The 22,159-nt window shown below is 41.0% G+C and overlaps 2 protein-coding genes across 2 annotated transcripts in view; both read left to right on the top strand.

Moving 5' to 3' along the window:
* The window catches only part of LOC138982774 (homeobox protein orthopedia-like), a 33,061-nt gene extending 11,034 nt beyond the window's left edge, over window positions 1–22,027 (top strand). The window contains exon 3 of the mRNA XM_070356107.1: window positions 17,489–22,027. Within this exon, the coding sequence (XP_070212208.1) occupies window positions 17,489–18,163 (675 nt within the window). The 3' untranslated portion in view covers window positions 18,164–22,027. The remainder of the gene's footprint in view (window positions 1–17,488) is intronic.
* The window catches only part of LOC138982854 (furin-like protease kpc-1), a gene marked incomplete at its 5' end in the record, with an annotated part of 381,789 nt that overhangs the window by 283,894 nt on the left and 75,736 nt on the right, over window positions 1–22,159 (top strand).

Here is a 22,159-nt window from a genome sequence, read left to right as displayed (position 1 = left end):
TAACTAATCGCTTCGGCTGATATTATATTAACTGTGCAATTGATGTAGCCAGGCATTCTCTCCCTCCCTCTCTCTCTCTCTCTCTCTCTCTCTCTCTCTCTCTCTCTCTCTCTCTCTCTCTCTCTCTCTCTCTCTCTCTCTCTCTCTCTCTCTCTCTCTCTCTCTTTACCCTATTTGTATAAAATATAATTAAAGATTATCAAGATAAGTGTTGAAGCTATCACTTGTTCGCCATGTTTTGCTATCTGAATGTGTATTGATTATAAGTTCAAGAACGTGTCCATAAGCAATCTGCTTGTTAACGTTCTTAATGTTGTTATTGTTTGAAACGTGTGTATGAGAATTTGAATAAACACGCTTAAACCAAATGTAGCGAATGAATATATCGCATTAAATGTATACAATATTAATTCTGCCGGCGCTATATGATACATCTTTGCATCTGGGAGGGGTTTCCCTATACACATTGAACAGTCCGTGGAAGACATATAAAGCTGTTTTGTATTTCCTTGTAACACCAAAACCGGAACATTAACTTTGTCTTGTTTGCCAGTAAATAATAATACCAGAGACATACATATATATCTATGTCTCTGATAGAATGATCAGTTATGTGGCACTTCAATGATTATTTCATGATTATTCTTTGTCTTCTAAAATTTAATCTTGTGCAACAAAAATAGTCCTGTTTCCTTTATCACTCACTGCTGATCGTTCAGCTCCCCCCCCCCCCCCCCCCCCCCCCCGTCCTATCCAATTCTCGCCTACCCTATCCTTCCCAATGCATTAGAGCTTTTTTCATGGAATCCTGTTCACCCAATCACAGGCACTATGCAATATTTACATGAACTGGACCCATACCCAGTGTCATAAACACAAAAAGAAAAAGAAAAGCGAAAGAGAGAGAAAAAAAAGAGAAAAACAAAACTTCGACCATGCCGAACGTATATACAAAGACGGCAAATATGACGCAAAAGCATGAAGCAAAATGACAGCATACAATGTAATAGAGTCAATTTCATAATCACAAAAAAAAGAAGAAAAAAGAGGGGGGATAAAAGAAGAAACAAGTCGCGTAAGGCGAAAATACAATATTTAGTCAAGTAGCTGTCGAACTCACAGAATGAAACTGAACGCAATGCCATTTTTCAGCAAGACCGTATACTCGTAGCATCATCAGTCCACCGCTCATGGCAAAGGCAGTGAAATTGACAAGAAGAGCGGGGTAGTAGTTGCGCTAAGAAGGATAGCACGCTTTTCTGTACCTCTCTTTGTTTTAACTTTCTGAGCGTGTTTTTAATCCAAACATATCATATCTATATGTTTTTGGAATCAGGAACCGACAAGGAATAAGATGAAAGTGTTTTTAAATTGATTTGGACAATTTAATTTTGATAATAATTTTTATATATTTAATTTTCAGAGCTTGTTTTTAATCCGAATATAACATATTTATATGTTTTTGGAATCAGCAAGTGATGGAGAATAAGATAAACGTAAATTTGGATCGTTTTATAATTTTTTTTTTTTTTTTTACAATTTTCAGATTTTTAATGACCAAAGTCATTAATTAATTTTTAAGCCACCAAGCTGAAATGCAATACCGAAGTCCGGGCTTTGTCGAAGATTACTTGACCAAAATTTCAACCAATTTGGTTGAAAAATGAGGGCGTGACAGTGCCGCCTCAACTTTCACGAAAAGCCGGATATGACGTCATCAAAGACATTTATCAAAAAAATGAAAAAAACGTTCGGGGATTTCATACCCAGGAACTCTCATGTCAAATTTCATAAAGATCGGTCCAGTAGTTTAGTCTGAATCGCTCTACACACACACACACACACACACACACACAGACACACAGACACACGCACATACACCACGACCCTCGTTTCGATTCCCCCTCGATGTTAAAATATTTAGTCAAAACTTGACTAAATATAAAAAGACTTCGACCGAAACGTAAAGACGGTAAACATGCCGCAAAATCATGAAACAAAATGACACCACTGATACAATGTAATAAAGTCGCCGACTTCTCATAATTGTAAACTGCTGAGTTACGTTGCGTTGCGATTGCTTGCAAAGGACCACACGCAGAAAGGCTATAGACTGACAACAGGCGCGCAAATCAATGAACCTATATTGTAGCTATAGGTTTGCTGCTTCAGTTGTGGCATTATTGTCATCATTGTGAATTATTGAACAATGCATAGGGTCAGAGTTAAACATGCAGACTTTTCATTCGTGGACCTGAGGCTCGCTCGACATTTTCTTTCACTTGAACCAGGTTAGGTAAAATTGGGAAAGAAAGATCGCAGCACACATATAATGTGAGAGTGTATACTAAGTCACAACTCCCTATAGTCACTTCACAGAACAGTAACGGTCACAGCATGGGCTTGAACCTCGCCTCGATAGACCAACCCTCCACCTATACCCTAACCAGACCACCCCGGCCCATCCCCCCACCCCCTTCATCCTTTCATTGATGTCATGGGGGAGCCTGTGTTCATACGCACACACTCACCCCGGTCATTAGACGTTCGAGCCGTGGCGTCAAAAATATTTAATTAACTACGTTTGCTCAGCAGTCATCGAGAGCGTGGTTGTACGGAAAACACATTAATGGAGAAAACACAAGGGGCAGTGTCGGCGGCTTAGCTGGCAAGAAGGCCGGTTCAGCTGGCGGGAAATTAACGGCAGTTAGCGCGGACCGCCGCGAACCAACACGCCGCACAAAGGGACACAATATTGGCGGTAATAATACAAGGGGCGCGACTTTGGTATTGCCCACGAAGTTACGCAACTTGACCAAGATGGCGGACTGTTGGGGTTGGGCTTGTGCGGGGGATGACTTGTGCGCTCGACAACAGTATAGCCTACCTCAACTCGTTTGTGTTTGGATGTAGATACGATGTTAAAGGATACATTAAAACTGTATACATGTCTTTCTGGGTACAGTGTGTGTCCATCTGTATTTTTGTTTGCGTATGTTTGTTTTCTTTAACAAATGTCGGCTACGTTTTTACAGAATGACCTTAAATAATTTTTTTTTTATCTTAATCATCATCAAGATTTCGATTAAGCAAAACAATTAGATTTATTAATGGTTTAAAGCGTTTGGTTTTGCGGGAGGGATTACGTTGCGATTGTTGGGTAAGAACGATGCCAGTCTGCGCTTTAGCTAGACATTGTAGTGTATACAACGTCTCTTTGTTTACCATTTCTACTTTGTCGTACAGTTTATGTCAGCTTGTGTCACCTTTATCGATACTTGTAGACGACAAAAACAGAGCGATCTGCATGCCGTTCTGATAATCATCGGTCCACACTATCGCTCATGTCTCTCTGACAGGATGGATAATTGCTACGCGGAGTACAGGGAAAGAAAGTGTCTAAAAGCTGAAATCTATCAAAACCAGAATACAGAGTTATCCTCCAATATGTTTTTCGCTAATGTTTCTGATCAAAAGACGAAAGACGAACGTGAGTGTAGAATGGCCGACTTCGACAGTGATCTCGGTTCTGCTCTTCACAGTTGTGATAAAGACATCGTTCTAAGGTCAAAACAAGTCGAAATTTTGAGAATGCTGTGGGAAGGAGACCGTGATATTGTTGCATCATGCCCAACTGGTTACGGAAAAAGTTTCGTCCGCTCCGTAGCCATTTTGTTATGATCACGTGACAAAGTTGATTATCACGTGACACTGTTGCCATATTTAGAGTTGTTTGCACAGTAATTACATCCGCAAAAGATAGCTCGCTTGAAACTGTCTTACATAACAATTCTTTTGTAATTTAAAAATTACACAACACCATGAAAAATAATAATCGACGATCGCGAATCTGCTTATATCCATAACACCTTACGAAAAGTTCTAAATATGTAAAAAAAAAAAAATCAAAAAAAAAATCGATTTCCTCTCCAGAGAAGGAAAACAAAGGCATTCTGTCAGGGATAAATGAGACCCGAAGCCAAGTAACTCATTTGACCCGAGTTCAGGATGACTGCATGCATCATGCAGGTACAAGAAGGGTAGAATGTTTTATATGTCCAAGTATGGAGATAACATTGAGTTTTCAAGCAAAATAGATGCGTGATAGACTGTGTATTTCTGGCTAACAAAGTTGCGAACAGAACTAAAACTTACAATCAAACTTATATGCATTCCTAATCAGCTAACTGAAAACATTGTTCTGAGTTTCGGATATTCTCAACATTATTGCAGAGTTGCTTTTGGTGGTATCCATGGAGACATTTTGTGTTTCATGATTGTCACGTGTAGACCATAGATCTGAGGAGCAAAGGAAAGTAAGCGCTCTAAATGCACTCGACGTGTGCAGCAACAATAAAGTGAGAGTTATGCAGGACCAACCTAATGGCACCTGATAGAATTGTGACAGGGGAGGCTACCGCTCCTTTCACAGCAGACTCTGCACCCGAGTTATTGGCCCTAAAGTTAACACCGGTGGATTGTGGAATTCTGTTTGTGATGGGGTCTGGTGGTTTCTGATTGTCTGTATGTTCATGGAAACCTTCAGGTTTGCATAACAGTTTTTATAGGGCTAAGAAATTGGCCCTAACATTTTCAATCCTGTTTGATTGCACTTCGCCTCCCGAGGTGATCGTAGTGTTACGGCACTCGGTTACAGAATAATAAGCATTGAAATGAACAAGCGACGTTCATTCTTTCACCCACTTACTCTCTCTTTTTTATAATCTCTCTCCATCCCCCCCTCTCTCTCTCTCTCTCTCTCTCTCTCTCTCTCTCTCTCTCTCTCTCTCTCTCTCTCTCTCCCTCTCTCTCTCTCTCTCTCTCTCTCTCTCTCTCTCTCTCTCTCTCTCTCTCTCTCTCTCTGGCCTCTTCTCTCCTCCCTCCTCCCAGTTCCCCACCACCCTTTTCCTGCCATAGCTTCAGCAAGAGGTGCGTGTCCTACCAAACGAATGCGTGCAGTGACCACCACGGTTCCCCCCTCTTGGGACAAGAAGCCATCTTTCCGCAGACAACTTGGCCGGTTGGAGAATTCAGAACAAGAGACGAGTTTTCAGCAACTAAAAGGACATTGGTTTTTTAGCGAGTGATGGCGGTTGTAGAATTTGCTACAGTTTATGAAAATAAACGTTTAAAAGTATTTTGCCGCTGAGAAAAAAAGGATAGTTGTTGAAGATGACGACGGTGGACTTTGTCTCCTATATGGAGCTTGGGAGTTTTTAGTGGATTTAAAAAAAAATGCTGACGTAGTAAACAAAATTTCTTCAGCTTTGCTATAGCCTCTGTTGGTCCTTTTTCTTTAAAGCCGCCATGCAGTGTTGTCCTTTTCATACACTAGGCTATACTCATGCACATCCCTGTACCTGGCATTCTTGTGTATCCTATGTAATCATATATTTTCCTGTAAATGTGTGCAATGGAACGTCTGGGAAAAATTCCCTGTCTCTTAACACCCTGATATTTTTCTGTACGTAAAGTTTGTAAATTAAGCTCTATTTTAAGATTCTCTTTCAATGCCTACTTTTCTCGGGAGGGGGTATAGGCGGAGGATGGGTGGGCGGTGGAGAGGAACAAAACTATTACAAACAAAACTCCGCTATCAATAACCACATCCGACAAAACAGAAATATGGGGAAAAAACACACAATGACGCTCACAGGGATGCAGAGAAAAACAAGGGAACGTCTCTCGAACCTAGCACATCCGCAGAAGACACGAAGGGGGAGGGGGGGAGGGTGGGGGGGTAGGTGAGGTGAGGGGGAACCAAGCCAAGCCAAGCCAAGGCAAAGACAAGGCGAAGACAACTCCCTCCATAGGCCGCTAACTGTTTTGGTCACGCGATCATGGCGCGATCATTTGCATCCGAATTAGCGTGGAAGCCCGAGGGGCGGGCGAAACCCATTCCGCCATGACGCCTTGGTAATGAAGGAGTTAAAGGGTGCGCCCACAGACTGGAACCCGGGGCCGCCCGGGGACCGTTCGCTTTGCCTCTTGCCGCCTGCCTGTCCGTGATTACACGCCGGCTTGGACGCTTCTGATGGGGGTGAGGTGGTGCAGGAGTGGGTTGGTTTAAGCGTGTTTATTCAAATTCTCATACACACGTTTCAAACAATAACAACATTGAGAACGTTAACAAGCAGATTGCTTATGGACACGTTCTTGAACTTATAATCAATACACATTCAGATAGCAAAACATGGCGAACAAATGATAGCTTCAACACTTATCTTGGTAATCTTTAATTATATTTTATACAAATAGGGTAAAGAGAGAGAGAGAGAGAGAGAGAGAGAGAGAGAGAGAGAGAGAGAGAGAGGGAGAGGGAGAGAGAGAGAGAGAGAGGGAGGGAGAGAATGCCTGGCTACATCAATTGCACAGTTAATATAATATCAGCCGAAGCGATTAGTTAACATAACATAGTCTTGTACAACAGAGAATATTTTCGTGTTCAAAGATATAGTTAAATCAGTATTTCCAAACAAGAGTGTTTTGCAGTCCAGAACGTGTGTTGGCAGACTATTGAATAAAATGGTTCTATGTTCTTTAAATTTTGGACAGTGTAATAAGAAATGTTCAGAATCTTCCGGGCATGCTCCACACGTACATTCTAGATTATCAGAGAGGTGTCGGTTAACTAAGTCTTGTTGCAAATCGCTCATGTTTAATCTCAACCTGCTGTGAAGTACCTGTCCCTGGCGGTTGCCTAAATAATAATACGGTGGAACAACAACATCTCCATCGGTCAAATACCTTTTAAATTCACCAACTGACTGCGTTTGTTGTATATTTTCTGGAAGATTATTCCACAAAGCTGTCGTTGAAGGAAAAAATGAAGATTTATATAACTCACTTCTGCACAATGGAAACTTACGTTCAAGAGGGCGTCGTCTGTGGTAAGGATTTACATCGGAAACCAGGACCGGCAGTTTGGAATATAAATATTCTGGGGTTAAACGATTTACAATTTTATAATACAGCAAAAGTTTATGACGACGTCGCCTTTCTTTCAGGGGCACAAAACCCGATTCGTTATACAGTTTTTGGTGGCTTGTGCCACGTACTGCACCTACAATGATTCGGATTGCATCGAGATGCAATGTCTCCAACTCGTCTGCCAAACACTGTGTACAGTTATCCCAGATAACGTCCGCATAATCAAACAATGGTAACATAAAGGATTTATATATAACTTCAAGTGATTTTCTGTTTAAACGATGCTTGAATAAACCAAAACACGCAATTGACTTTCTACATTTAGCAATTAGACTTCTTATGTGGGAATCCCATTTACAATTACCTTGTAGAATGACGCCAAGGTGCTTGTGATTTTCAACATCAGCTAGGTGTGCATCTTCGAAATACAATGGTGGAAGTAAAACATTTTGTAGCCTACAAATGTCCAACAATTCTGTCTTTTGACAATTAAAAGTGACTTTCCATTTAGAAGCCCATGTGCGAATTTTATCCAAATCAGAATTTAAAATCTCTGCTCGTACATCATCGTTATCTAAACTTAAGTACATACTCGTATCGTCTGCAAAGAGTTTCAACACTGATTCAAGACCAACACCAATATCGTTAATATAAATGAGAAATAAAAGAGGTCCTAAGACAGAACCCTGAGGGACACCAGCAGAAGGGGTAGCATAACTTGATTTGGTTCCTTTCAATACTACTGCTTGTCTGCGATCGCTCAAGTAATGTTCAAACCAAACAAGCAAGGGACCTCTTATACCTATCGCCTCAAGCTTGTGGAGCAGACCGCGATGCCAGACTTTATCAAAAGCTTTGGATACATCAAAAAATATTGCCTGTGACATAATGTTTTTATCAAGTGCAACACAAAAATCATCATATATACTCAATAGTTGATAAACAGTCGAATCACCAGCAATAAAACCAGATTGGCAGTGTGTAATCAAATCATAATTTTTCAAATAACCAAACACACGGATTTGTATACATTTTTCAAGCACCTTCCCAATACAACTCAGCAAAGAGATTGGACGGTAGTTGGAACAAGCACTCCTATCGCCTTTCTTAAAAATGGGCGTGATGTGAGCAGTTTTCCAGACAACTGGAAAAATACCCTCAGACAAGGATCTGTTAAAGAGAACTGTAAGCGGTGGAACGATAACAGGTAATCCATCTACAAGCAATTTATTATGTATTCCGTCAGGGCCCACGGCCTTGGATAAATTTAAATTCCTTAACACTTGGACAACTTCAGCTTCTGTTAATTCAAAAGTCGATAAAGATGTATTACACCAATTTGCCTCGGGCAGGGGATCGTCTGGATTTTCAACTTTAGACTGGCTTTCAAAATAATTATTAAACAAAATCGTTTTTTCACAAATGTTATCAATAATTTTTCCATTATCTTCTAGCGGGAGTGGGTTGTGTTGGTGACGGTGGATGTCGTCGTTGTCGTTGGGCAGAATGATTGTCTGCTGGTTATGGTTATGTTGAATGTATACTTGCTGTCATTGCACTTAAGAGTTTTGGACCCAGTAAGATATCGAAGAGGACTAAAGTACAAGACAAAAAGGAAACTTCGAATGATTTGCATTGTTGCGTCAAGGAGTTGCATGCTGGTGATAATAGTGAATGATGAGTGATGTCTTGTTGGTTTAAACAAGTTTATTCAATAAATTCCATTGGTACTATTACCGCATACATGAAATAAGGAACATGGAGCACAACAAGCTAGGCTTATAAGCGTACTCTTAAAAGCAAATGTCTTGTTGTTGTCGTTGTTGTGATAGGTGATGCAGAGAGATCGTGAGTTGATTGTGGTAAATGGAGATAACAAAGTATGAAACGAGCTCACTCATGAAGATCTCCCCTTTCTATGGTGTTATTCAGGTCTGATATTTACCTTGAGATGGCTAGTTATAGTGTTTATCAAGAGCTAAGCAAGAAGGAAGGGGAGGACGGGGTGTGCTAGATGTTTCTGTCCAATCCAAACTCAAACCTTCCAAGGCTAGCTTGTTGATCACCCATCAGCTTTTACCCAAACAATGACAAAGCCTCCTGATCATTCTTGCCGCATGTAAACCTAAACGTGACAGTTCTAACGAAGGGATCCATAGTTTTCTGACACGCCTGTAAAAACTGCATAGACTTTCATCATTCTTTACACGAACGCAGTAACGTACTTTCACAAGTTGATGCTTCATGAACGAAAGAGCTCCTAAGTATGAGGGGGTCTAAACTGCGTATTTAGAAAGGCTGTTTAGTCAAGATCAGAGAGATTGCACTTTTAAGTCGGAACCAGGGAACAAAAGCCGCACAGAGATGGAAACAATTCTTTTCTTTCATGGCGTACATTTAATTCGAACTGCACAACCCGCTTGGCAGCCGTGCTCGACCCGCCTTGCGTGACGCCATCTCAAGATGGCGACAGTCTCGCACGGCGCATGCTCCCCGGGGATGAGCTTCCGCTTCCCGTCCAGGAAAAGAGTTGCTAAGTTGGAAAATTGATCCTAACTGGTTATCCCCGGACTGGGAGTTGCAGATGGGTGCTTGCCGTTACCAGTCCACACCTCAGCGCCGAGGGCGGATTAATTGATACAGTGAGTTTGGTGCTTATGCTGGCGACTCGCAGAATGGGACGGTTAATTGTCAATTTATGGAGAACGCTTTTGCAACGGTCTTTGTCAGTCCATCAGAAGACTGTGAAATCAGTCAGTAGAGAAACTATAATGGGGCGTCAGGTTTTACGTAAAGACTCGTCTTTAGTAGTGGTTTGGTTGTTTCTGGGGAGTTTTTGCTCTGTTTCTGTCTGTCTGTCTGTCTGTCTGTCTGTCGGTCTGTCTGTCTGTCTGTCTGTCTGTCGGTCTGTCGGTCTGTCTGTCTGTCTCTCTCCCTCTCTCTTTGTCAGTGCCTCTGCCTGTCTCTTTTTGTCTCTCTGTTTCTGTCTCTGTCTGTCTGTCTGTCTGTCTGTCTCTGTCTCTCTTTCTCTGTCTGTCTGTCTGTCTGTCTGTCTCTCTCTCTCTCTCGCTCTCTCTTTCTCTCTCTCTCTCTCTCTCTCTCTCTCTCTTGCTCTCTCTCTCTCCCTCTGCAGCTCCCTCTCGCTCTCTCTTTCTCTCGTTCTCCTTCTCTTTCTTATTCGTTTATTTAGTCTACGACAGGGGTTATGAATATACTACTATTTTGGGTTGACTACTTTTTTTCAACGGATAGACTCAGTGTTCATCACGCAAGTATAACAGCGTTATCGTTGCTTTGGCTCCCAAACAAAATACTTAATGAAGTAATGAGCATTACAAAGAATATGAAGTATTCATTTTTAACCAAGATAATGTACAATTCACAAGTTTTTATGCACGGATATGCTCCACAAACAATGACTAAATGATACAAATGTATTCGTTAATTCAAAGATAACTCTTTTGCAAATAATGTCTCTATTTGTGACTGTCATACTTTAACGACAGGAGGTACAGAATTGAAATTAAGGTGCGTTGTACAAAGTCAGTACAGTGCATTTTTCCTGAGTGATTATATTATTACAACCAACAAGCCCAGTCGAGTCAAGTTAAACAAAGAACAAGTCGCGTAAGGCGAAAATACAACATTTAGTCAAGTAGCTGTCGAACTCACAGAATGAAACGGAACGCAATGCACTTTTTCAGCAAGACCGTATCACTCGTAGCATCGTCAGTCCACCGCTCATGGCAAAGGCAGTGAAATTGACAAGAAGAGCGGGGTAGTAGTTGCGCTGAGAAGGATAGCACGCTTTTCTGTACCTCTCTTCGTTTTAACTTTCTGAGCGTGTTTTTAATCCAAACATATCATATCTATATGTTTTTGGAATCAGGAACCGACAAGGAATAAGATGAAAGTGTTTTTAAATTGATTTCGACAATTTAATGTTGATAATAATTTTTATATTTTTAATTTTCAGAGCTTGTTGTTAATCTATATATAACATATTTATATGTTTTTGGAATCAGAAAATGATGGAGAATAAGATGAACGTAAATTTGAATCGTTTTATAATTTTCAGATTTTTAATGACCAAAGTCATTAATTAATTTTTAAGCCACCAAGCTGAAATGCAATACCGAAGTCCGGCCTTCGTCGAAGATTACTTGACCAAAATTTGAACCAATTTGGTTGCAAAATGAGAGCGTGACAGTGCCGCCTCAACTTTCACGAAAAGCCGGATATGACGTCGTCAAAGACATTTATCAAAAAAAGAAAAATACGTTCGGGGATATCAATCCCAGGAACTCTCATGGAAAATTTCATAAAGATTGGTCCAGTAGTTTGGTCTGAATCGCTCTACACACACGCACGCACGCACGCACACACACACATACACCACGACCCTCGTTTCGATTCCCCCTCTATGTTAAAACATTTAGTCAAAACTTGACTAAATGTAAAAACTTGCGAGTGATCCTATCATGTCTCATAAAAGCCAGCAGGCCGCACAGACACGTAAGAACATACTGTCAGACGCATGTACCCTATGACGTATGCAACTAAATGTGGTAGACTTTATATGCCTTTTCAGTTTTTCCCACTTGCGTGTCAAAGACAAAAGTACTGGCGCTGATTTAAAAATCAGAACTACAGAAAAATCGAAACTCTCTCTCTCTCTCTCTCTCTCTCTCTCTCTCTCTCTCTCTCTCTCTCTCTCTCTCTCTCTCTCTCTCTCTCTCTCTCGCTCTCTCTCTCTCTCTCGCTCTCTCTTCTCTCCCCCCTCCCCTCTCTCTCTCTCTCTCTCTCTCTCGCTCTCTCTCTTCTCTCTCCCCCTCTCCCCCCCTCTCTCTCTTCTCTCTCTCTCTTTCTCTCTCTCCCTCTCTTCTCTTTCTCCCTCTCTCTCTCTCTCGCTTTTGTAAGTCTCTCCTTCTGGCTCTGGTTCGCTTCCACCCACCCCACCCCATGATTCTCTTGTCTGACCACCCCGTCAACCCCTAAAGACAACAGTCTTCATTCATTCCCAGTTTGGTTTGGAAAGCGCGTGCACACGCGCAGTGGGTCGCTAATGATGTGATACATCTTTCCGTCAGCAGTGCGCCGGCGCGCAACAAGGCCACTTCCGGTAGCATTGTGCGCGCGCAGCACGCGCGTGTTTCTCCCATTTATCTTCCTGTTATACGTCACTCGATTACAAGGTTCGTCCCTCAAAGCCAAAAAGCTGGACACTGATTCTCGAGCTCGTCGATGTTTTGCTCGCCTTTGTTCCAGGCGTCGCCACAATGCATTCAAAACAGATTAACTAAACTCAGAAACGCATGTCAAAACTCTGTTAATATCCTTTGACGATCTCCCGACTTTACGACTGAGCTCTCCGAAAATGGATACCTGTCACGGTTTTGTGACTTTGAAATCCTGTAAAAGTTCACGGCTTTTGTTGTTTAAACTAACATAACTGCAATGAGCACTCTGTGTGTTTGTTGGTGTTACAATCGGTTCGGAGCGATTTGTATATGTAAATAAAATAAATGGTGTAGACCAAAGGAGTTCTGAATCTAGTTGGCACATTTCAAAGCTGCTGGTGCTACTCACGGTTGTTGTTGCTTTTGCTGTGATTGTAGTTGCCTAATAAATAGATTTAGCGTCCACAGGCAAAGTTAGGCCTATGAAGAACATGACTTGTGTAATACGATATAAGATTATTGCTGTTGTTGTTAGTGGTGGTTGTGCTGCTTATCTAAATCATGGGTGGGATTCTTCCGGTATATGCCGGAAATCCGGATTCGTAATGTTTGTGATGACGTTTTTTGGGTTGTTAATTATACAAATCCTTCATCATTATGCAACGTTCATTACGTTATTAATAGATTTGGTTTATTGAGACAAATTTTTCAGCCGTTACCGCCTTATGTTGTACTGTCATGCAGGAACACCACTATAAGCTTCTAGCTTGTTGCTGTTTCTGTGAACTTTGTATATATGTCATGATTGTAACCTTTGTTAAAATAAACTTATGTTTAAACCAAATCCCTCAGCGTCTGGGGGCCTCCAGACCCCCCCCCCCCCTCCCTTAAATTATTTCAGGATTCAAGATACTTTTCAGTCCCATCCATACTAAATGTCAATGCACAAAAAAAGAATTATAAGCACACACACACACACACACACACACACACACACACACACACACACACACACACACACACACACACACACACACACACATATATATATATACACACACACACACACACACACACACACACCTCACCAAAAACGTCTTTGTTTTTATTCTAAAACACATTTCCAATCTGTAATTATTTTCAATTCAATGGTGGTTTTCTAAAATCACGGTCCTAAACCAACAAGAATAGAGAAAAACCTTTGCAATGTATCGAAAGCCGGATGCCATCCACAAGACCGTGAACTTATAGAGAGATGTTGAGCTCTCAACCAGGGAGTGAAGTATTATTTTGCGATTTGTCTGTGATCAACTCTCCATGAACATTTTCTTTCTTGTTTGTTGATTCTTTTCTTTACTGCTTTGACTTGATTAGTAAGTTAGTTTTCAAGCGCATTAATCTCTACCCTGTTCTACTTTTTGTCGTCACGGTGTCTTTTTGTTCCCAATGACTATGTTAACGAGATAGAAAACGCAGTTTGAAGAGGCTAAGAGCCAGTCTGTTAACGAGATAGAAAACGCAGTTTGAAGAGGCTAACAGCCAGTCTGTGCCTGCATAAGTCAACGAACGGCAAAACGTGCTGAAGAACTAATGCCTCAAACGGTGGCCATAAAGAATAACTGGTTCGATACAATACCGCGCCTTCCTCATGAAACAGTGGGGATGTTGACACGAAGGAAGCATTCAACGGAAATGTACTCGGAGAGAACACGATATTTCAAGAGCCTGGTTTGGTCTGTACCGCATAGTTTTGTCCTGCTCGTAGACCAGTGACTTCATAACTTAAAAAAACAACAGAAAACAAACGGCAACTTGAAAAAATTCACTAGTAGATCATCTAGCTAAAGAAAACAGCACAAATTATGACCGTAATTTGTGGTTGAAAGTACGATGTTTTATATACAGGTAACATGAAATAGGCTTACATATAGATCTGATAAATGACCGTCTGGAGAAAAAATAAAGACTGTCAACAATGTCTGTTAACCAGGTTTTCAAGTTTCATAAACAAAATGTGAAATGTTATTCTCACACACAAAACACGTAGTTTTTTTTCTCGCAGGAATCACAATTGAATCAATTTGTAAATTCGAAGAAAAAAAAGAAAAAAAACCCACACACACACATACGATTTTCAAGCATTTTAATACCACATTTCAATCGGTTCTTTATTAATTCTCTCTATTTTAACTCTAATTCTTGTTCTCCGGAGTAACTACAGCTAAAAAAAAAGCTTCGACTTCTATACTTTTGGTGCAAAAAAAAATAATTTACAAACATCCAATATTATAAAACAAACAACACCCATGATTTAAACGAATAATGGTCTTCACAGTTAACAGACAAATAAATAGTTATGAGATAAATTAAATAAATGAGAGAAACTTATCTAAAAATGTTGTGGGTCCGATCTCTGGCAAGCATCTGTCATGAGTCGAAAAACCTTCTGTTCACTTACCTTGTTTTTTTATTCTGATTTTTTTAACGTTAGCAGTCTATCCGTTTTTTAATTTATAAACAACAACAACAACAACAACAACAACAACAACAACAACAACAACAACAACAACAACAACAACAACAACAACAACAACAACAACAACAACAAAAGAAGGTGTTATTGATCTCCACAGTCGAGAGGAGCTACAGAAAAGACACAGATACATAGACAAGAGAAAGAAAAAAGTCGACAGAAGCCAAGAAGCTTGACAAAAAGGCAAGAGAAAGAAAACAGGTAAAAAGAACCCAAGAAGCTTGACAAACACGTTTTAATTGTACTTTCATGGCACAAAAAAAGCCTGCTAGATTTTAATGTCCTCATTCAGGTGCCCGAATATAATCTCTTTGACCTGACTGCACATCTTCCCAGGCTGCTCAAAACGAGGCTGAAATGGCCGCCACTTTGTGTATACCGTAGGGTGTCGCGATGTGCCGCACGTTTTACGACATCTGAGCACAAAGGGAAAACGAGCCGCATTTTTGTCGGATAAATAGGATACTGATTAAGGCCAGAATGTGACCACTGAGTCTTTTTTGTCTCCAGTCTTAATTGCTGGGCCAATGTCTCCATGGCTAGGGAGATGTGGGCTGGCCAGGAACAATGAACGTTATTCCAGGGACTTAGTTTTACCGCCTACTGTAAAACGAAGCCCCGGCAGTTTTTCTGCAGGTACCAGTCTCGGACTCCCTGGGCTTGGGAGTCGTCGCTGTTGGATTTTCATTTTGTCAGCACGGTGGGAGACAAGATGGAAGACGATGGCGCCTTTTGTTATCAGACATAATAAGATCATAAGCTCAGCGCGTAAATATGGAATTGGATGAGAGACGGGATAATAAGGGATGATAAAGGGTTGCACACACGGACAGACTGCAGCTGACAAGCATTTATAAATCACATTTGTTTTTCATACGCAAAGCCGATTCTGTGACATGAGCAAAACTATTGTGTTAACGAGTGAATCACGTGATAGTTAATACAAGCTTAAATGAGCTTTCGTTATCAACTCCCTTAAACCTTTTATTCGGATTTTTTGTTGTTGTGTTATTTTAGTTTCCTTCGCCCGGTGGCTGTTGTGTTCGTCTTTTTTTTTTTTGCAGTCATGTCGCATTTTTTGCAGTCATGTCGCATTTTTTGCAGTCATGTCGCATTTTTTCTTAAATAAGCATATAGTTCACTTCTTTCCTGCAAATCTTTTAGGAAACTGACCTAACTAGATAGCGTTAACACAAATGGCAGTATCTACAGAATAGGAACAAGTTTTGGCAACCTCTTAAATCCAAAAACAAATAGACTGCCAGCGTTTCAAAATTCAGAATAAAAAAACCCAAGAAAAGGTATGTTGTTGGAATGTTTAATTGTTGACAAAACAAAACGTTAGACAAAACTTATCTTGACAAAATGTTCAGCCGCTTGCAGTGAAGACACTAGCGAATGAGCAAAACTAAAACTAAAACTCTATCGTTTATGTCTTCCCTGCAAGCGGTTACACATTTTGTCAAGATACGTTTTTATCTAACTAATGTTTGACTGTGCACTTAAAAAGACCGCTGGGTCGATATATCTGTGACTGAAACTTTCTGTTTTGTCAATAATTAAACGTTCCAACAACATACCTTTCTTGGTTTTTTGTTTTTTTTCAACATCTGAAAAAATCACAGGAAACAAACAAATCAATAATAGAAAACACACATAAAAAATATAGTTTTAGACAAGATTTTCCCCAGTCGCAATTCATTTGAGAATATTCAGGATTCTTAGTGACCTTGGTCGAAACGTCGATGGGGGGGGGGGGGGGGGGGTGGATGTGGGTTTGTGAAAGCTAAATGGCACAGGTAGCATTACACTGGATAAAGGAAAGCGAACACATTGTGCTTAACTCGATACTATTCCCGCATGACTGCTAAAAACGGCCAGGCTTTACCATCCTTCAAAACGCCGTTGAGCCTGTGCATTATTTGGTGTTTTCTCTCTTTTTTCTCTCTCTTTTTTATGGTGGTGTGCTGGTTTGTTTCTTGTTGTTGTTGCTTCTTAGTGTCCACTTTTATCCTTTTATTTTCGGATTATCATATGTTTGTTTTATTGCAACTTATTGCATTGTATATTAATAATAATAATAACGATTACTTATATAGCGCGTAAACCTCGTGGTGACGAGCCCAGAGCGCTTTACACTTACACAATCATAATACAAACAAGGAAAGAGAACTAAATCCGAATAAATTCAAACATGGTCACACATATTGATATGTATGTTGTACTGTATATTGCATTGTCTTGTATTGTACTTTATTCTGTTCTGTAATTTTTGAGTTAGGTGATCTGATCATCACCAAGCAATCTCACAAACTTGAATCTCGTGTTTTTTTGTCGTTTTCCCTATCTTCTTTCTTTCACTTTCTGTGTCTTTTTCTATCTCTGTCTCTTTACTCCTTTTCTTCTTCTGTCTCTCTTCCTTCCTTTCTTTCTCTCTTTCTTTCCGTTCCCATTTTTTACTTTCTGTCTTCCTTCTTTCCTTCCAGCTTTCCTTTTCCTCTTCCGATTCCATCCTTCAGCCCCCCCCCCCCCCCCCTCTGTATTTCTCCCTTCCTTGCAACTTCCTGGTCTTACTTTCATCTCACTCATCTTTCTTTACTCTTTTGTTCAATTTCTTACTTACACCCCTTTTGCCTTTCTTTTTTCTGTTGTTGTTGTTGTTGTTGTTGTTGTTGTTGTTGTTGTTGTTGTTGTTGTTGTTGTTGTTGTTGATGCTGTTGTGTTTTTTATATTTATTTTGGTTTGTATTTTGGGGGGGGATTTGTGTTACTGCAGTGGAAGAATTACAATTTTCCTTTCGTTGTTGTCATTTTAAATTTGAATGTTTGACATTGTCTTGTTTCAGGTGTGGTTCCAGAACCGCCGCGCCAAGTGGAAGAAGCGCAAGAAGGCCACCAACGTCTTTCGCACACCCGGCGCCCTCCTCCCCTCCACCGGCCTCTCCCCCTTCTCCATGGGGTCCATGGGCGACGCCTTCTGCGCCTTCCCCCCCTCCGCCCCCGACCCCTCCCGCTGGCCCGCCATGACGCAGATCGCCCAGCAGATGAACCATCACCATAACAACATGGGCCATCTCACCCTCTCCTCGTCCTCACTCCAAGGCAGGCAGAACCTCTCCCAGTCTCTGGCCGCTCAGGGCATGGCCGGGATGACGTCTCTGGCGACAGGGGGAGGTAACTCGGGCATGGCGGCAGCCTTCGGCAACGGGCTGGGCGGTCTCAACATGAGCAGCCTCACCAACTCCATCAACATGAACGGTGGCGGCGGGCACGGCCACGGGCACGGGCACGGTAGCCCACCGGGCACCTACAGCACGGCGTCCTACCACAACACCATGACGGCGTCCTGCAGCTCCCCGATGGGGGGCAGCTCCCCCTCCCCCACCCTCCCGGTCTCGGGCCCGGGGTCGGGCCTGCAGTGCGGCCTGTCGGACATGGATGAGGCCTGGAGAGGGTCCAGTATCGCCGCCCTCCGGCGTAAGGCCATGGAGCACTCGGTCAACCTGTCCGGATACAGGTGAACTAGCCTGGCTTTCTCGGTCAGCTTGTCCGGTTACGAGTGAACTAGTCTTTCGGTCAACTTGTCCCGCTGCAGATAAACTGGCAGTTTCTCTGAAATACGCAGAATGCGAGGTCCGTATCCTCTCGTTCACACCAACACAGCCAACCTCTCTGACTTGAAGGCACACCACCTCCGAACGAGAAGTTGTCACAGAGGAGTCTAGTCATTCTCTAGCCTGGTAGTGAACTACCTAGTTCCAGCACACCCATGTGAAAACAGACTTTTGAGGTTACTTGTCTTATGCCAGCACAACAAATCCAGGCGAATTTGTGTTAAATGAGTCTAGTCATTCGTTAGCCACGTAATAAACTACTGGTTAATGCTCATGCATGCGGACTTTGAGCTTGCGTTTTTGCACGTACCCCACCACAGCAAATCCCAGAAAGAACTTGTCAGACCAAGCTATTCATTCCCTGGGCAAGACGTTTACAATAAACTACTGTCAATAGCATTCTGGGTGTTTTTCTGTATCACAAATGAAACGATAGATAGAGAACGATTTACTCGTTGTCCAGGGCAAGACTTTCAACATAAACTACCACCGACTGCTTCTCGCAAACCAGTGCAGGCATGTAGACGATTTGCTGGCCATCAAGACAGGACTTCACAAAATGGAGTATCAATTATTTTCCACATTTCCCGCGAAAGACTACATAATACAAAGAAACCGAAACTCTCAAATTGTTCATTCCAGCAATGGAGCCTCGGCGACCAATTTATCAAACTGGAACCGACGCATTGAATGTTCAGGTACTACCTCAATCTTGAACAACAAGCGTACATTGTAGAATATCTATTTTTTCATAGTTGATGAATTGTTGTTTTTTCCGCTTTTATAATTGTTTCCAGAAAAACAGTCATGTTGTTAAAAACTGAATGAGTAAATAGCCCGTTACTAGATAAATTCAGCATATTGGTAATTTCTAGTTCATTCATTCGTATTTATCAAAATGCGCACATTCAGTTAGAATCGCTCACTATTTCGTCAGTGTCAGAAATGACATGACGGTTACACAAACTTTTCATTAGAAGAACACAACATCTTAGCATCAAGGACAAAAACCAGGGTTTCAAATGCTGTTATCTCGAGTCGTTATTGTTCAGTCTCGTTCGTGTGGTGTTCACTTTAAATCTCTGTTTCCTACGACCGGAGAGAACGTTTTCTCGGTACAGATGATTTGGGTTTAAATTGCGATACGTGTTTATTTAATGCCCATTACCACAACTTTTATTCTAGTACTTAAATGTTAGAAATATGTGCAGATGAAGACAACCTGAAATTCAAATTGTACACAAAAATACCCTAATTGTTTTTGCTAAAGTTTGACCGCGGTTTGGTTGCTTCATCTGTGAGATTTTTGCCCAGTGCTGTTGTTAAAACTGTTTTTCTTGGCATCATTATCTGTTTACAGTAGGCAACGGTTTTTTGTTTTGTATAGTTGGCATTTTTTCTCGTCAGTTTCTTAAAAAAGCCATGATTATGTGTTTGAACTTAATTTAGGAATGCAAAATGAATAAAAACTAAAATGCATTTTTCAGAAGAGGATTAACCAAAAGATTACACATAATATACTACAAACAATTGTAATTACTTCAACTTTATTTTTTGGCTTGATGTTGTGTTTGTAAACTTCTTCAAAACATTTATGAGAGATTAACATTTGATGCCATATGATGTTCATAGTCGGAGTTATTAATTGGTGTTTCGAAAAAACCCACAAAGGACTGTTGTACATATTTATGTGAATGCCGTAAAGTTATCGTGATATTTTTAGCGGTGCTCAATAGGCCGGGGGGGAGGGAGAGAGAGAGAGAGAGAGAGAGAGAGAGAGAGAGAGAGAGAGAGAGAGAGAGAGAGAGAGAGAGAGAGAGAGAGAGAGAGAGAGAGAGAGAGAGAGAGAGAGAGAATATGCGAGAGAGAAAATATGTGAATGATTGTGTGTGTGCGTCTATATTTCTGAGGGGGAAAATAGACAAAGAGAGAAAGAGATTTTGGCGACGGACAGCGCATAGAATAACAGTTCGTAAACCCCTTTTGTAAAGCTGCGGTCATACATGCGACTCAGTCGTCGCGATTCCGTTGCGTGATTCAGTCTTTGGCCGATCGCACATCACATCAGTAGTATAATCAAGGCCGCAACAACGCGTTCTGATTGGCTCTGTTGGCTCTGCCCCTGCGATTGACCGACGACTGGATCGCAGGAATAGAACATGTTCTAAACCTCAAAGCTACGAGGGAATCGCATGAGACTGAGTCGCAGACTTGTCGTAGCTGTTTTCTACGACTGAGTCGGCTGTGTGACAGGGTAAATCGCGCGACTCAGTCGCATGTGTGACGGCCCTCTAACTAGCTGTACCCAGGGCTTCATTTCTGCTACTTTAGCTGCAGGCAATTTTTAGCACCCATCCTTTCCCCACAGCAGAGATAACAGAGCAGCTAGTACAGTAGACTCCGCTTAATAAGGTCACCTTGGTGCAGGACAAAAGTGCCTATATTAAGCGGGTGGATTTAATAAAAGCATAAGCATAAAACATAAGGAAAAATCCGTGCAGTCAGAAATTGGCCTCAAAAAGCGGGTGGCTTTATTAAACATGGCCTTATTAAGCGGATTCTACTGTAGCTCTCTCGGTGCTATGCACTGAACAGGCCAATCTCCCAGTATAGCGCGGAAGCAGTTGGGTATAACAGGAAAGCGAGCTTGACAGTGTTCTGGCTGCAGCTGCTGGTAGCCAAGCTATTACCTCTGCTGGGCTATTTTTAACTCACACTAAAACACAAGCTAGCCTAGGAACAGCCGTGAAATTAACTGATTTAGGAACTACCACAGGTTTATCAAGTTCCTATTATCCTTTATTAGCTCTGTCGACGCCCGTTTTTAACCGCTTGCTTCTCTTTATATAGTAAACCGACATAGGGCGGCATCGTCCCGAAAACAATTATCAAAATCTTCAAAACCGTTGGGAAGTTTGGGTAGGGAAATCCTAACGTGAAGTTATGTTCTGCATTTTACAAATTGTTACTTTGAATTGATTACGGTTGAATTGTCTAAAGTAAAATCAACTGGATTCCCATAAAATGAAGTAAGAGCTTGGAGAAAAGACTAGTTTAATTGTTTTTTTCAAAGACAGAAAGAAAGTGATTACAGAATACTACTTTCTAAAGTGTTTGGTTTAATAATTGAGGTAGGTTATGTACAGTTTAAAAACGGACCGTTGGTAATTTTCTCTTTTGCTTTGTGTTAATGTGTATTCGGTATAGTTTATATGTACAGTTCTGTATTGCAAGATACGGAGAGATAATTAATGACTGTATATCTGGTATGAATACTGTTCAGCGTTGGACAGTCCCAATGTGCAATATATTGTTTGTCTTTTTGTTTCTTTTATCCTGTTGATAGTTAATCACAAGATTTCTTGGTTTGTATTTGCTCAAAACCAACGGATTCCGATTGTTAGAGAATGTCCTGTGTAGAACTATTGTTAAATTAAAGCTTGGTCTAGTGTAGTAATGTAGAATGACTGCAGAAAAGAGATAAACTCGGTCATCTCAATATTTTAGTTTTTTTTTAGTAAAAACAAAAAAAAATTACTTGTTTTAAATGTATTGTTGTGTGAATTATTAATGTACAACGACCAGCGGCAATCTGCTTAACGTAACAATCTCTGTTAAAATCTTCTGTTTTCTTTTAGGCTTAAATGATAAGTATCTTTTGAGACATTGACATGCATTCTTTGGTTACCAAGGTTGAAATTGATTAATGTAAGGTGTTATGTCATTTAAGTCTTTTCATGAAAATAAAGAACTGATTGTAGTCTAAAACTGCAGCTGTGTGTGTGTTTATGACATGTGTGTGTGTGTGTGTGTGTGTGTGTGTGTGTGTGTGTTTGTGTGTGTGTCTGCGTGCGTGCGTGTATGTATACATGTGCGTGTGTGTAGTTTTGTTTTATGTTTGTT

Source organism: Littorina saxatilis, linkage group LG1, assembly GCF_037325665.1.
Source record: "Littorina saxatilis isolate snail1 linkage group LG1, US_GU_Lsax_2.0, whole genome shotgun sequence".
NCBI classification, from domain to species: Eukaryota; Metazoa; Mollusca; class Gastropoda; order Littorinimorpha; family Littorinidae; genus Littorina; species Littorina saxatilis.
The sequence above is the reverse complement of the archived record's forward strand: the minus strand, read 5'-3'. Positions and strand labels throughout refer to the sequence as shown.